The following is a 16511-nucleotide window of genomic DNA, read 5'->3' on the forward strand; positions in this document are numbered from 1 at the left end:
CAACATGTTGTTTTGCTTATCTGCTGATACTTCAATGGAGGAGTTTACTGGAAAGCATTTCTAACATTGCAGCCAGAGGAACATTGCATGAATTCGTTAAATTTCCATCCAGTAATTTCTGTCCTGCAGCTTTATTTCTACATTTGAATTATTCTTGATATTTATTATTTGGAAAAAGAACAGCTGGAAACTCTTTAACCCTTCATGAGGCTGAATGGTTAACAAAGCTGCACAGCAGTAAAAAGTTAGAGATTAAGAGCTAAACAGTAATTAGAAATCAGTCTCCCATGAAAATGCACTTTTGAATTAGGTTGAATGTCAATTTTGCTAACTGTTGGATTTTTAAGTTTCATGTTCGAAAGTGGGAAGTACTGGGAAATTACACCTGATGGTTTGCAGTCGCTTCACAATAAAATCATTAAAGATTCTGTAAGAGGGCCCTTGTTCACAGAAGAAGCAACACTCCTTAGTTGCACTGAGATCTTTTCACATCTTATCTGCAGTGGTATATTTTTGAACTGGCTGCTATACCTTACCATCACCGACAAAGCATCATCAATAGTATAACAATTTTCTTAAAGAATCAAAACTCATTCCCCACCCCAAAGTTTGTGATCTTCAAACTTTATCACTTCAAACACAATCAGTATTATCATTTTCCTCTTCTCAAATACCTACATAGCCATACCTCACTCTATATTCTCAAACTTTTTTAATCATGGACAAGCTATGGCCTTCGGTGTATATTGCTCCGTCACTCTGCTGACAGCAGAGATTTCTACCTTTTCAGTTTCAGTCTCTGGAATGCCAAAATGCACTACTGAACTTCACCCAACTCTACCTTCAAAAGAGCACTTCAATCTAACTTTTCAACCAAACTTTCAATCTCCTCTAAACACTTGCAGCCTGACCCAGCATCCATTCCTTCATATTTTCAAAGCCAAGTTTTTATGTTAAAAGTGCTATGATTTTGCTTTTCATTCAGATAAGCCAAGCCAAGCCATTAGGCCATCTTCTATTGCTATGCAAAGACCAACTCTCAAGAAGTGCAAATGCTGCTTGTAGAGCTTAACATCTTACTTCAAAACAGTAATCTTGTCCCAGAATGCTGCTGTGTACAGATTTAATTGTCACTTCTTCCTCCATACTGAGATCCAGTGCCTCTACAGCACTACTGGGACTGAGCAAAGACTCGTGAGAACGTGATTCTTTCAACCTCGGCATCAGACGTGATCTGCAGAAATATCAAACAAAGGGCACATCAGAAATAAAGTCTCTCATAAAATAATTGTTGTGAAATAAATGTAGCGATTATACATCACAAACCAGCCAACACATTTCTGTACAAAACATGTAATGTGGATTTACAAAAAAAAACTAGAGACACAAGGGACTGCAGATGCTGGAATCTGGATCAAAAAAACAAACTGCTGGAGGAACTCTGTAGGTTAAGCAGCATCTGCAGGGGAGGGGGAGAGAAACTGTCAACATTTCAGGTCGAGATCCTGCATCAGGACTGAGAATGGGGAGGGGAGATAACCAGTATAATGAGAAGGGGAAGTAGGGGATGGAGATGAGACAGGGGCCAGTAGGTGACAGGCGAACTGAGGACGAGTGAGGAATGAAGGGCAGAAGGAGCCTGGTGGGGGGAGGACGAGGGCTGCAGTTGGGAGACGGAGGCAGGTGGGTGATAGGTAGAAACAGGCATGGTGAAAAAAAGGGAGACGGAGCCAGGTGGGGAGGGGAGGGTGAAGATGGAGATAGAGGCTGGAGGGTGATAAGCAGGGACACAAAGGCTGAAAGTGCTGGAATCTGACACGTAAGGAAGCTGATAATGGGAACTATGCTGTGATTTTTCCTGAATGTTTTCTCTGTGGCTGTTCTGCTGAAGAGCATAAACTATGTTCAGGCACAGACCCTTTGCAACGAATATCAAAAGGCTATTAAACAGGTGTTGAATTAACCAACTCGACATCTTGGTGACCCTTGGCTAGGAAAAGAAAGCAAGGTTATCCAGAGCTCCTTGCCATGATGATCACTGATGAAGAATGGCTGGCAAGGTAGGATAGGAGGGGTCTCAGCTGTAATAGCTTTTCATATTCAAACAACTCTGGCAATCATTATCAATGCATTGCAAGTTTGGAATGCCACTTGCAATTTAGTATGTAAAAGAATTTTAATAGTGAATAAGGCAATTCTGCGCGGGATGTCGTGATAAATTCACAAGAGGAATGGAAGACAAACTAAATTGATTCAAAGTGAGGTTCCATTCTTGTACATTGCTGCATTGTCTGATTTGTACCTAATTTTTTTTAACAAGATAATTATAATTAAAAATAACACTGAATATAAAAGGCCATCTTGATGAGTATTGCACATTATACTTGCCAGGTAATATTAATATGGCTGAATTCCACATACGGGTATTGTATTCAGGTCAGCAATTGTACATGAATGTATTTAAAACTACATTGAAAAAGTTCAGCCATTCCAGCAGGAAGCTCTGCTTAAAGTCAGCAGAGCCAAAAAAAAATGTGCTACTTTGCTGTAGCCTGTGTGGTCTTGTTTCCTTAGATGGTGATTTCCCTGTTGGATTCATAGCATTGCTAAATGTACCCATGTACACAGTGTTAAAACCTACGTCATCCTGTCTGATCAACACTTCACACAAAATTGTTGGTCAGAAATTCTTGACATTCTAATCAATAAGTTGAAATCCAATCTACACACAAATATTACAAATATGACTGGAAGGAATCTGCTGCAGATGGAGTGAATTAAACAGTTGAGATCACATTTTCTAGTTGAGATGCTTATAGAATCATCACTGTAGTTTCAGTGTGATTGATGTAACTTGTTATTGGCAAAAAGAAAATCATGTCTACATCCATCTTCACTGGAAAATGTTTTCATTCCTGAAAGCCCACTGTTTTGCTCAACTTGGCCTAATGAAAGTGTCTTTTTGATCAGCTGCTTTCAGTTTACACTAAAGCACAAAATTGTTTGTTATTTTAATTAACTGTCTCAGCTAATTAAGTTTGAAATATCAGCCAGATCCAACTCAGTATCAAAACCTATTCTGGACTCTGCAAAGCCTCCAGCTTCTCTCCACGTTCTATGCAGGAGAATGATTTCTCATGTCGATTTCACATTTCACCCATAACCTCAGGGGATGGTGACACTCAATATATAACTGTCTCAAAGGCAGCAAAGAAACATCAAATTCAAGGCTTCCCAACTGCTCCTACCCATCTCTCCATTACCAAGTCAAAAGAAACAACTTCAAAGGCTTGGAAAGCGGGCTGCTGCTTGCCCTCTCAGGAAGGATTTAATGTTCAGTGGAAAGTTTAAAACAATCTTTGAGTGATAAAGTAATCTTTTACTGTAAAGCAAGGCATGATGTTTAGACACATAGGAGTTTATGAAAATACAATGAGATGCATAATGATAAACTCAATCCATGCCTCATGTTCGACACCAATGGCGTTCTAAACTTTTGCTGCCCCACAACATAAATTGGTCCACAACCAACGGATCCCAAGCCGCACACTGGACCATGCTGTTGGCTTTTATTAGATCATGCAGTCAAAGGCCCTTTTAACTGTTTCTAAGTATCTAAAAATCAGAGTGCTTAAAACAGTTGGGATAAACTTAAATTATTTTTTTTAAATTTAAAACCAAATTATCCAATAAAATTGAAATCATTAATATTAATTAAATTAACGCTTTCTTGCGCTTTGCAATTTAATCAGGCTGGTGACCCCATTCAAACAGATGGGCTGCACTTCAATCTGGTGAAAACCTTTAGGGACCGGGTATGAAGTGAAGCCAGGCGGACTAAGTTCTGCCCTGAGCACTCAAGTGCCATCACCAGTGGGAAGTTGGATGTGCTGACATTGGACCTCTACTGCATTTCTGATTTCCACAGCACAATGGAAATTAAGATCGTGCCGAACCACGAAAGGATCTAGCCGAACCACGAAAGGATCTAGCCAGCAGTTCTCTTCGAACCACTAGCAGAAGGCAATTATGCTTCTGATTGGTGCTATAATGCATGTAACCTTGCTTCCTATGTTTCACAACCTACATCGATCGTAATGCATAGAAAAACAAGTCCATTTCTAAAAAAGAAATCATGCTTAAATTAAGAAAAAGATGGGGCAGTGAACATTTCAATATTCTTCCCATCTGAACATGTTTTGCACAATAAACCATGTTATTGGATTGGACTGTAGCGCTTCGCTTCTGTAGAAAGTATTAGCAATGTAAACTTAGTAAACATAATCTCAAAAAAGCTAGTCTTTTAAAATACTTTCGTGCATACATTAGATACCAGGGTGAAAATTGTCTCTCCCTTTTGTCAGTCCTTTGTTCCACAAGTTGGTCAAAGTCATGACACTGTTACTGCTAATGAAAAGAAAATCAACTCATGGTGAGTCAATGACTTGAAAAGCCCATTTCACTAAATGCACTCCTAGCTGGGATAATCCCTTTCATGCACTTTGCAGTAACAGTTTTCTTGACAAAATGGTAGGGGCAAGGACATGCACACTGCGATTATATTTATTATCTGCAGATTAATTTAATTGTCTAGCCCTGGGTATAAAAAAATGAATCCCCCTAATAGACAAGCTGGATTCACAATGGAGGTCATTCCTTTTAGTAAAGAGTAGCTTTGTTTATTCTTTCACAGAAATACTCATGTGAATTACTGCCTCAGCTACCATATTAAATGGTGGGCAAGTCTTTGTGTGGGGTTCAATATTTTGTAATTGGCAGACTCACCAAACTAAATAGCTACTATTTTGGCACTGCAAATCCAGAGCTAAATGGATCGCTTGAAAAACTTATCAATATTATACAGAATTGAATGTCATTTCAGTAGTACATTTTAAAGACCTGTCATTATCACATGAAAATGTGCCTGTTCATCAGATGAGAGCTAATCAGCTCCAATTTCTAGAGCTGCCATCAAACTCAAACCTTTTTATTTACACAGATCTTGATCTCTTGTGATGTGAAATACCAGCCATTTCTCAAAAAGTATTTGGGAAAACAAATAGGTTACCGCCCAAGTAAAACTGCCATTACATTCCAGCTGGCACATGACTAAATCCTGTTTTCCATTTGTAAAATATGTTTCCCAGCATTATCCTTTAGACGTGCATCTGTACAGGGAACATTACACAGCACAAATACTTACTTTTCCTGCTGTTGTTCTCTATTGTAAAGATTGTAATTTTAAACAGAGGTCAGTTATCTAAAAATATGTAATTGAAAAAAAACTGTGGCTGAATTCAGTCTCATCTACCTCAACATAAGTCAACCGATCAGAATTTTAGGCACAAAAAGTAACAGAAAACACAAGCTCAAAGTATATTTTATTGATAAATAGCTAAGTTTGTACTACTTTTCAGCAATCCTTAAACTATTATTCTAGAGCAGAGACCAACCTTTTTAAAATCATTATTTGCTCACCCATTAGCAGAAATCACTTACTTACAGGCAGTATTATTTGATTATACCTTTTATCAATTCTGAACAGAACAGCAAAAAATCCTGGACGTCAACTAAACAGCTAACAGGAAATGGGTATCCTTATAAAATTATAAACTTGGCTCACAGACTAAAACACCAAAGCCGTTTAATTCCTGGCACTATCATTAAAAGTGTTTGCATTAAAGATGTGACATACTTACAGAAGCAGCATAGGGCTGTTGTTGCTGTTGCCGGTGGTTCAAATAATTACATTCCAAAATAAAGCATAGGCAGTAAAAGGCCATGACTTCCAACAGCTGAATGAATGATAACTGCTTGTACCTGCCTATATGGAAAAGTAATAGTGTCCTAGCAACCTTGAGCCCAACCTTCTCTACGTGGGCAGCCGTGAATGGAACAGTACAAGTAAACAGTTCAGCTGGCAGCTTGACTGGCACATTTATTTTGATTGGCTTCCCTGTAGTCAGGCAGGCGGACCAACTCAAAGCAAATGCTAACATTTGTTCAGCTTCCAGCATGGGCTACCTCAGCCTGACAATTCTTCCTGTCCCTCTCCCCCACCTCTCCCGCTTTCCTGGAAGGAAACTGGACCAGCTCAAAAAACAAGAATACTCAGGAAAAAAAAACTGTAACCAATCTTACAAAATTACACCAAAATCCTTTTGTTCAAACTACACGGCTAAATCAAATGGAAAGTGTGTTGATTTTGTCAGCTTGCATTGAAATAAAATAGTTCAACTACATTATTTGACTTCTGGTTTGGACTCTTAGCACAATAGATCAAAATTTCTCTAACCTAATGCTGCTTTGATTGCAATAAATATATGATTTTATTTTGGTTCAAGAATGAGTTTAGAGATTTTATTTTCTTATAGTGTGACTTAATGTGGCCACTTGCAAATGAAGGCAAGACTTCAAGTAATCGTGCTCATGGAAACCAGGCACACCAGTTTGTGTCTGGGAGAGGGAGGATGCAGCTGTGTACATGCAGTTCCCTACATTGTGACCAACAGGCAGGAAGAGCAGCAACACTGTTTCAAAAGGAACAATAATCGGAGCTTTGCTTGTGCTCAGATCTCAGTAATTGGTAACAGAACTGTATTTCAGCAACGGTAGTATAGGAATGCAACTTGCCTCTAGATACTGACAGATGTGGTCGGGGAGGGGGAAGGGGTTGCATTGGGAAGATGAAGTAAAAAATATTCCTTGAGCTAGTGATCTAACAAATGTCAGGCAAATATCTTTGCTCCAACGCTCCTACTGCTGAATTCCACGCCCCCATTCATTCTTTTACTACTCAAGATTCAACTGTTCCAATGCTTTCCTGGCCTAACTCCCACCTTCACTCTGCAAATCATTGAAAACAGCTTCTTGTATCCTAATTTGCACCGTACTGGTCAACCATCTCATGGTCCCACTCCAAGAGCACCTCACCTTTATAATTCTCATCCCCATTCTCCAATCCGTAATGGTCTTGCATAGCTCAGCTCAATGACCCTCCGAGAATTCTTCCATTCCACTCCTCCACATCATCCTCTTCTTTCACCTGTACACTGTCAGCTACATCTAGTTGTCAGGAACCTGAGATTCAGAACTCCACATTAAAGTTCTTCCATTCAGATACTTCTTAAAACCTATTCTTTCGTCATCCATCCTAATGCCGTCTCCTTGGATTTTGTCCACCTAATTTTGAGTATTTGTTTATACGTAGGTGGTAAGTATAGAGATCCATATTTATTATGCTTCCACTGCATTCACACAATGCCAGCCAATATAATTAGCCATACACTGAATGAAATCAGAACAGTTCCCTAATTATAAAGAGCTCAGAAGTTCATAATGTACAAGTGTGCAATTTTCTAAATTTATTCCTCTCAAATAGAATGAGGAAAGGTATTTTTTGGACAAATTACCATCAGTTTAGAATATCTGATCTATTAGGAGGCTGAATAGTTGTAGACAGTATGGAAGCTTTCTTAATGAGGGATATGTGCAAATAAATGAGAGAATCCAAAAGTAAACACACAAATTGACCATTAAGCTTTTGTGGCATCTAACAAAACAACTAAATGAATGTTTTACTGGCAGCAGTACATATATAATTGCCTATAAGTTCTGGAAGAGACTTATCAGCAAAAGGGTGAATGCTATAAATATACTTCAGAATATTTGAAATATTTTGAAATTTGAAATATTCATCAATTACTGGAAGATTACCATAAAATCTGGATTAAAATTCTATATAAGAATGAGGTATTTGAACATGGGAAAGAATTGGATTGAAATGTCCCAAAAAATACAATCTTAAGAGTGCAGGTCCCATAAATTGTGTCAATGTTAATGAAGAAAATACTAACATTTTTCATCTGACAAGATTGTTTAAAAGATAATATTCTCAATTTTCCCCCAAACACAAGGCCACATAGGATACTTCAGTTACATATATAAATCATAACACAGAATTCTGTGGATAATCTTAAGAGCAGGTACCAGACTATGTATATCACATTTGTATCAAATTCTAAAACTGAATCGAATAGAAGTGTAAATATGTCAGAGTTATACAGCATAGAAACAGGCCTTTTGGCCCAACTCAACCACGCTGACCAAGATGTCTGGTTTTAGGACTGATAATCAGAATTATTTTTCCATTCAAAATGTAGTCAATATTTCAACTGGTCTTGAAGTGGGTAATAATTTAAAAAAAGAGCTGGAGTAATCCATTAGTTATTTATAAATGGATAAGCTAAACTGGCCAAGTGTCACCTGCCTCTCCCTGGACTCAGCTTCTTCCTAACAGTGAAACTTGATAAGTACATACTTAAAATTATCTTATGCACAATTGCTACAGAAACATGGCTTGAATCACTTAGAATTTTAATACTAATCACAGTACATATGCAATAACTATCTTCTGTTTTAAAAAAATATTTAAAATGAACTTGACTGCAAATGATGTTGGTTCCAGCACTAATATATTGCCAAAAATGTTACATTAACAAATGATTCCCCCTTCCAATACAAATGAAATGGCAACTGATTATAAACAAAGAGTTAGATCTGGAATGTTGGTTAACATGAGGATGCTATGGAGCTACTGCCTTGATCTGAGTCCAACAGGACCAACTAATTGTGCCACGTGCCGATCACAACCGGTGTATATGTTCAAATTACACATTCGGGTTTGGGTCCTGTTGTGCCATGCTCGCCTTGTTGAGTATGCGATCTAGGTCAGGATGATCTGCTTAGTATTACTACACACGTCTGCTGTTCTTGATCAATGGTCATGTATGTGCAGCATTTTTTTTTGACTCTTTTGAAAATGCCTCAAGGTTACATCAGCTATTGAAACACATATTTGTTCACAAGTTCAGTCAGGCTTGGATTGGCAATGATCAAGTCAGGTTTTAATTTTACACCCAGACAGATGCAACCAAGTTGTTAAGTACAAAACTAGCAGCAGTGGGGAGTGAAACTTTTCCCTCTTTTTTTTCCCCCAATTGATTTCTGAACCAACAAAAAGCAAAGGATATACATAATATACACAGGTAACAATGCTTTTCCTCCCAAAGGTCTGGTCTTACAACAAATAATCTTAATCATATCAACACAGGAAATGGTAAGACTCGGGGTTATGAATAGCAAAAATAATACCAATTGCAAACTGATTTAAACGCAAGGAACTACATTCATATTTCAGAGTGACATGTATCAACTTCCAAACTAAAGGAGGTCTGTCTCTCTTAATTATAAACACATGTTCAGTATAAGTTATGGCTTTAAACACAGTTCAATAACATGGAGCAACCTATTTACTCCAAAATAATAGAAGGATAATGAAATTTATAAGAGGAATATTTTTCAGTATCATGTGGCACCCTCTTTCATACACAAAATAAACACTCTTGCAAGAATCTGATGACATTCTTTTGTCATCTTGGTTTTTTCTAACTTGCATTGGAACTAATAAGCAAGGTACTGCTCCCTTACTAGGACACTGGAGAGTATCATTGATAGGAAACAAACCCATATACTTCGCAGCAACTTCACTGAAAGTAATCCATGCAGAGACCAGATCTAACCAACTTAAAGGTCCTAGCCAGACCAATAGTGACATACTATAGATGGAATTGAGGCAATCATTTCTGGTACATTGGATTTGGGGTTCCAATTCTTTTGTAGATAAAATCCCATCAGACAAGGTTCCCAATCATTCTAATAAAAAAGATACAATGGATTTCGATGTCTTAAGTTCCTCTATAAAAATCAAAGAGTACTTTTCCCACACATTGTTCCCTTATTTTAATCTATTATACATGTATAGTGCAATAACATACAGCATTTATCAAAGGGTATTTAAATATGGAATGCAGTATTTCACTCATGACAGGGATACTGCTGTCCTTTCACAAGGCCAATAACATGGATGCAGCCGGTGCAAACTGGTGGTTATTCAGGTGAATGAAAGAACCCCTAGAACACAGGTATTATTTATTCAGTGCAAGTGAGATCATACATTCTTATGCAGCTTAAAATTAATTCAACAAGTTTTGCCAACTGCCAAGTGATGTTACACATGCATATTACTATTTTTATTTTTCCTTGGTGTAAATTACTATTCTACCAAGTAGCATGTAATTACATTTCACTAAGAATATTCAAGCCAAATTCTCTTTTTGGCCAAACTTTCTGAACATTCACTTTTTTAAACAAATATTGTGTTCAAAGTAAGTTATATTGGTGCTGGAGACAGAAGATCTTCCTGCATCAGACACCCAATGTGAACATGAAGCCCTACAGACTCAGACCTGCGCACTAGACAGAAAGTTTCTTCTACACGACCAAATACGTTCCAGCCAGCCTCACATGACTCAGCTTCCCCTTTTAATTACTTCAATGCCAGTCATTTTGAGCTGTCCGAGACCTGACCCTGAGAGGAAGGAGAGATGATACTTAAAAAAGTTGGGAAAGCAGAAGTAATGAATAGCCAGTGGTAGACTGAAGCCAACCCCGTGCTGATCTGCATTTCCAATATTGTTCCTTCATGTAAAGAAACCTGAAATCTGACAACAGATTCTCGAGTAAATTAAGATCTTTAAAGAATCATTAAATGAGGGTTATGCATAGTACGTATTGGTATTAGGGAAATGTATACACAGGTCTTCATCTTGAAGATTAAGATGCAAGATGCATGGGATCCATGGTGACTTGGCCATTTGGATTCAGAATTGGCTTGCCCATAGAAAACAGAGGGTAGTGACGGATGGGGCTTATTCTCGCTGGAGGTCTGTGGGTAGTGGTGTTCTGTAGGGATCTGTACTGGGACCTTTGCTGTTTGTGATATGTTTAAAAAAAAGTGACCTGGATAAAAATATGGATGGGTGGGTTAGTAAGTTCGCAGACAATTCAAAGATTGGCAGTGCTGTGGATAGAGCGGGATATAGATCTGTTGCAGATATGGGCAGCAAAATGGCAGATGTAGTTTAATCCAGCCAAATGCAAGGTGTTGCACTTTGGGAGATCAAATGTAAAGGGACAGTACACTGTTAATGGCAAGACCCATAACAGTGTTGATGTACAGAAGGACCTTGGAGTCGAAGTCCATAGCTCCCTGAAAGTGACTGCACAGGTTGTTGGGTTGGTAAAGTAGTATGGCATGCTTGCCTTTATTAGTTGAGGCATTGAGTTCAAGAGTCAGGAAGTTAAATCGTCGGGAAGTTATGCTGCAGCTTTATAAAACTCCAGTTAGGTCGCATCGGGAGAATTGCATTCAGTTCTGGTTGCTTTGGATGTGGAAGCTTTGGAGAAGGTGCAGAAGAGATTTACCAGGATGCTGCCTGGATTAGAGGGCATTTGCTATAAGGAGAGGTTGGACAAACTTGGATTGTTTTCTCTGGAGCGGCAGAGGCAGAGGGGAGACCTGATAGAGGTTTATAAGATTACGAGAGGCAGACACAGAGTAGACGGCTGGTATCTTTTTTCCAAGTGTTGAAATGTCTAATGCTAAAGGGCATGCATTTAAGCTGAGAGAGGACAAGTTCAAAGGAGATATGCGGTCCAAGTTTTTTTTTACACAGAGTGTGGTGGATGCCTGGAATGCACTGCCAGGGGTGGTGGTGGAGGTAAATATGATAGGGGCATTTTAAGAGGCTCTTAGATAGGTACATGAATGTGCAGAGGATGGAGAGATATGGACATCATGTAGGCAGAAGGGATTAATTTAGTTTGACATTTAATTACTAGTTTAGTTAACTTGCCACAACATTGTCCCTGTGCTGTACTGTTCTATGTTCCAGGTGGATTAGATATTTGATGATGACAATTAGAACTCAGATAGTATTGAGTTCTAATTGTCATAATCAAATATTGATTGTATATGAAAAAAGATCAATTAGGATTAACCTCAAACTATGCTCAATCTTCATTCATATTTTAGCCTTCGAAAGTAGACTTTGTAACTTATAATATATCCTCTATTTTATCCCTGGCTGAACATAAAATTTAATATTACATTCAACGAAGCACATTCTTGCTGACATTTCACTCCAGTTGTGATTCATGGGAAAAAGGCAAAGAAACCAACAGTCACTGGAAACAGCCTTTGACGCATAGACACCAGCACAATCCTGCTGCCCAACATGTGAACAATACCTGACTTGAAGCCAAGTATTACCATTGGCATGGAAGTAACACCCAATAGACTGAAGGGTATTATTCACTGAAGTGCAAAGCATGTGAATAGATTGGGAACAGCTTTAGAGTCAAGGGTCACCGATGCAGCATGAGCACCAAGCAAAAAAACATCCTTACTCCTCAACTATACAATCCAAATAAATACTACAGAGCTCTATGCAATCTTTAGCCAAAGCACTGATGTGTACCATGCCTTCTTGCAATCAACAGCAATAAACTCCCACTGGCTAACTAGGGTGTTGGGGGAAAGCCATCTCTGCTTGGCAAATTTTAACAAGTTAATCACTATCAGGAATCTCATATACACATGGATCCAGCAACAGGGACTGAATACAGAAGTTTTAAAAATCTGTATGGGAGTAGTTGTGATGTGGAAACAATCTCTTCAGACTAAACCTATCAAAACTTAACAGCCAAGCATAAAACTGCAGATGCTGGAAATCTGAAACAAAATAGTGAATGCTGGAAGTGCACAGCAGGTCAGGCAGCATCAGTGGGGAGAGAAAGAGAATCAGGTTAAGTACCCTACATCAGAACTGCAAAAAAAGAGAGGACAAGCTTACTTTAAGTTGCAGAGAGGTGGTGGTGGAGAAAGTAGAGGGAACGTTGTTGATAGGGTGCAGACAGAGTTGTCAAAGGAACAAATACTTTAGAAATCAGCAGTTTGATACAGAGATAAACTATAACCAAGATGCAGACACATCTGCGGGAGCTGTTTTTGTTTCCGCATTCAGAGTTTGACTAACCAGCTTAAGCAACAGAAATCTTTGATGGAGTCAAGTTGTGTCTATGAAATGGACAAGAATGCCAAAAAAGATTGAAGTTTCTACAAAAGGGAATTCTAGGCTACTGAAGTGAAAACACAAGCTGCAAATGTCAAAAATTTAATCATCTCTGTCAAGCATTTCAACCCATCTAAAAGAAGAAAGAAATCAGTAAATGCTTGAAATACTCCGCAGGTCTGGCAGCATCTATAGAAAGAGAAACAGAATTAACATTCCCGAGTGACAACCTTTCATTCTCATCCATCTCTGTTAAAAGAAAATTCAGCACCCTCACCAGCTCATTTATCAGCTGTGTATGAAATGAAGCAGCCAGAACAATAAGATTCCCAAAATGATCTCTGGTATTTCGGGACTTAATGTTTCTCTACAGTTTGGATTTTAAGATACCCATGTCCATCCATTGGCCCCTTAATACATGCTATTATTTCTGGAAACATTAATTTAGAAATAAAAACAGATATGTTGAGAAATTTATTTTGCTTAAGAACCAGTATTTTTTTTGATTATACAAGTTAATCAAGTGGACCGGATATTTATTTACACCATTACTGCATCGCAATTTGCTGTCTTTTCCAAATAATTATTTTAGAATAGTGACAAGTAAACCTAATCAATTACAAGGCAGTTAATGAAATAATATCTGTTGGCTTGTAAGAATGATATAATATTCCAGCTGTAATGCTCTGGATTCATTCTAGTTTAGTATTAGGATAATGAAAATAGGCAATTGAGGCCACCAAAACTTGTATACTCCCATTAACGATGGAGCAAAATGCCCCTTTGACTCCAAAGGCAATTAATTAAAACTCCGGAATGTGTGTCCATCCAACTCTCTCTAGAGTGGTTAGATTAATCATTACACTGAAACATTAAGCAAGATGCATGGTCATTTTCCGAGAACACCACAAACAACATCATATCGCTCAGATGCTCATACAATTACTAAAAGATATTTTTATATTTCAGCTTAACATTCAAACAGCTGGCACATATATTGTCTTGAAGTCCAACTGCAGAAACTCAGCGCTGATGGCAACATGTTACAATGAAAAACATTGTACAGCAAGTAAAGGGTGAGGACTGATCAGGATTAGGGGCAAATTAGGACCCAAACTGCAGAGCTTTGAACAATCGCAAGTTTTCAGAGAGTAGTTTGAGGGACACTTGACAGGAGCGCATTGAATTGTCTGGCAACATTACAAAGGTGCATTGGGTGGCAGTCTCAGTGATCACACTGATCCTTGTAGGATCAAACATGACATCAATGTCAGTTTGGTTGAGTTTTGGATAGTTGCCCAGGGGAGAAACAGATTCAGTGGTTAGGATTCGGAGTGGGTTGCAGGGATCGAACAGCTGACTGAGAACCAAAACACACTACAGCTGTTAGAAATCTGAAAAAAAAGCACAAAACGGTGGAAATATTCAGTAAATCAACAACACCAGTGGAGAGGGAAGCTGAGGTTTTCTGTTTCTCCCTCTATACATGCTGCTTGACCTGCTGAGTATCCCCAGTGTTTTGTGCTTTTATTATTTTTAAATTGGCTTCAGCCTTCCCAATGTTTCACTTGGAAGAAATATTTTGCTCTTCCAGTGTGGCCTTTGGTCAGATGGACTGACAATATGGAGACAGTGGTGAGGGAAAGCTGGGCATCAACGGCATACATATGGAAACTACTGCTATGTTCTTGGAACAGGATTGCCGAAGTGTAGCTCATAGGTGTGAAATACTGGGGGCTAGGATAGATAGATCTTGGCGGGGTGGGGGTGTGTGATGCCAGAAGCAATGATTTGGGCTTATGAAACAAGGCCATTGCAACTAATCCTCTTGCTACATTTGGGAAGATAACAATGGAATTAGTTAAGTGTGACCCCACCAAACTGAATAATCCTGAAGAAAAAATTGGAAAAGGTGGTGTAGTCAACTGTTTCAAAGGTTATATTGCTTTATAAGTGTATGCAAAGTCTTTCAAATAATCATAACATATTTTAAAAATTAACTAATCATAAATTGATTACGTTTTAATTATCCAGCACACTGCGGCCCTCACAGTACTCTGTGCAAAATATGAAGTAACTGCTTGAGAACAAAAAAGACGATTATAACAACTGTACCCCAAAATAATGTCTGTGAAGAATTTTCTGTATGGTTATCTCACTACAGCTAAAGTGAACATCTTGCAAGTTCAACTGACAATTTAAAGGAAGATCAGTTACTCTTCTACATCCAAATGTAGTCTTTTTCCTTTACAGCCAAATCAAACAGAGATTTCCAGTGGAAGTTTTAAGAACTAAACCAACAATAAATATTCTACTTCCCCACATTCCTCTTGTCAAAACTACTGAAGTAGCAGCATTCAAGTCTTTGCAAAGCTGCAGTAGACTGTGAGAGCATTGAACAGCTTACGCCATGTCCCAGATTCAATATTGCTGCTTTGCAAAAGCCATGACTTTATGTTGAAGGCCCTTCCCAAAGTTGTGATTTTAAAAAATAATTTGCATAAACAAAAATAATTTTTAAGTTGTTATCAATGCATAAAGTTGCAATTTTTCTCAAGTTTGAAAATACCCTATAATTTTAACAATTCTGGATGAGGTTAGGAGAATGGAGATGATCTTGGATCTGTGGTAACTCCTATCACTAACTAGCTGGCATTAAGTTAGTCTTCACTAACAATCAGCATTCACTTCCAACCAGCCCTACAGGCCCAGGTGGGAAAAAAAGACAGCAAGACTAAGCATCTCTGGGAGACAAAATTGTGACTAACCTCAAGGCTTGCAGGTTTGAAAACTCAGGAGTGGTTACAACACAAGTTTTGTAAAGTTAACAAAGAGAACTCTGGCTCTTTGATTCAATCCAAAAACATTCTTTTTCAAGGGAGAACTAGAATCATGTATAAAGAAAATACAAAAAAACTTGCAGTTATTTATTCAGTTCTAGTTTTCAGGTAAAAAAATTTCCAATACTCTCCCCACAGATTTTGCACAAAACTGCTAAGTAGGTGGTTACAATGCCACTTATATCAACGCTTCATCTAAATCTCCACTGGATTTAAACTGTAAATTAAAAAGTGAGCCAGCATGCTGAGCAGTAACTAAATTAAATTTAATTTCTTTGGTTCATGATCTGGCTTGAAGCAACCTTGAAAACACAAAGGTAAAGGCTATTGGGGGTGGGGCTGAGTAGAGTGGATTAGTGCTAAGGGACAGGAAGACAGAAAACTCAGTTAAGGTCATTATGTTCAGCTGAATTTTATCTTGAAGGTTTTAATTTGTAATTGGTACTTAAGTGGAATTGTCCAGTTAAATATATTTTTCAGTAGAAAGCAAAATGCAATAATATTGCCATCTTTATATTAATACTGCTGTCTGAAATCAGGAGGCTATTACTGAAGAGCTAAATCCCAGTGCTGAGAAGTTTGCAGCCAGTTTTCTGTGGTTTCATAAGAATGCTATTGGCATAAAATTAATATAGGCAAATGCAGCTTTAACAATTTAAGCAGTTTTCCTGTTAGGATCCAATTGAAAATAGGGTTA

The 16511-nt window shown here is 38.1% G+C and overlaps 1 protein-coding gene across 1 annotated transcript in view; it reads right to left on the minus strand.

The window, feature by feature from the left end:
- The window catches only part of dab2ipb (DAB2 interacting protein b), a 255946-nt gene that overhangs the window by 77921 nt on the left and 161514 nt on the right, over positions 1–16511 (minus strand). Inside the window, 1 exon segment of the mRNA XM_052036965.1 lies at positions 1081–1234. Coding sequence (XP_051892925.1) covers positions 1081–1234 — 154 coding nt within the window.

Source organism: Pristis pectinata, chromosome 23, assembly GCF_009764475.1.
Source record: "Pristis pectinata isolate sPriPec2 chromosome 23, sPriPec2.1.pri, whole genome shotgun sequence".
NCBI lineage: Eukaryota > Metazoa > Chordata > Chondrichthyes > Rhinopristiformes > Pristidae > Pristis > Pristis pectinata.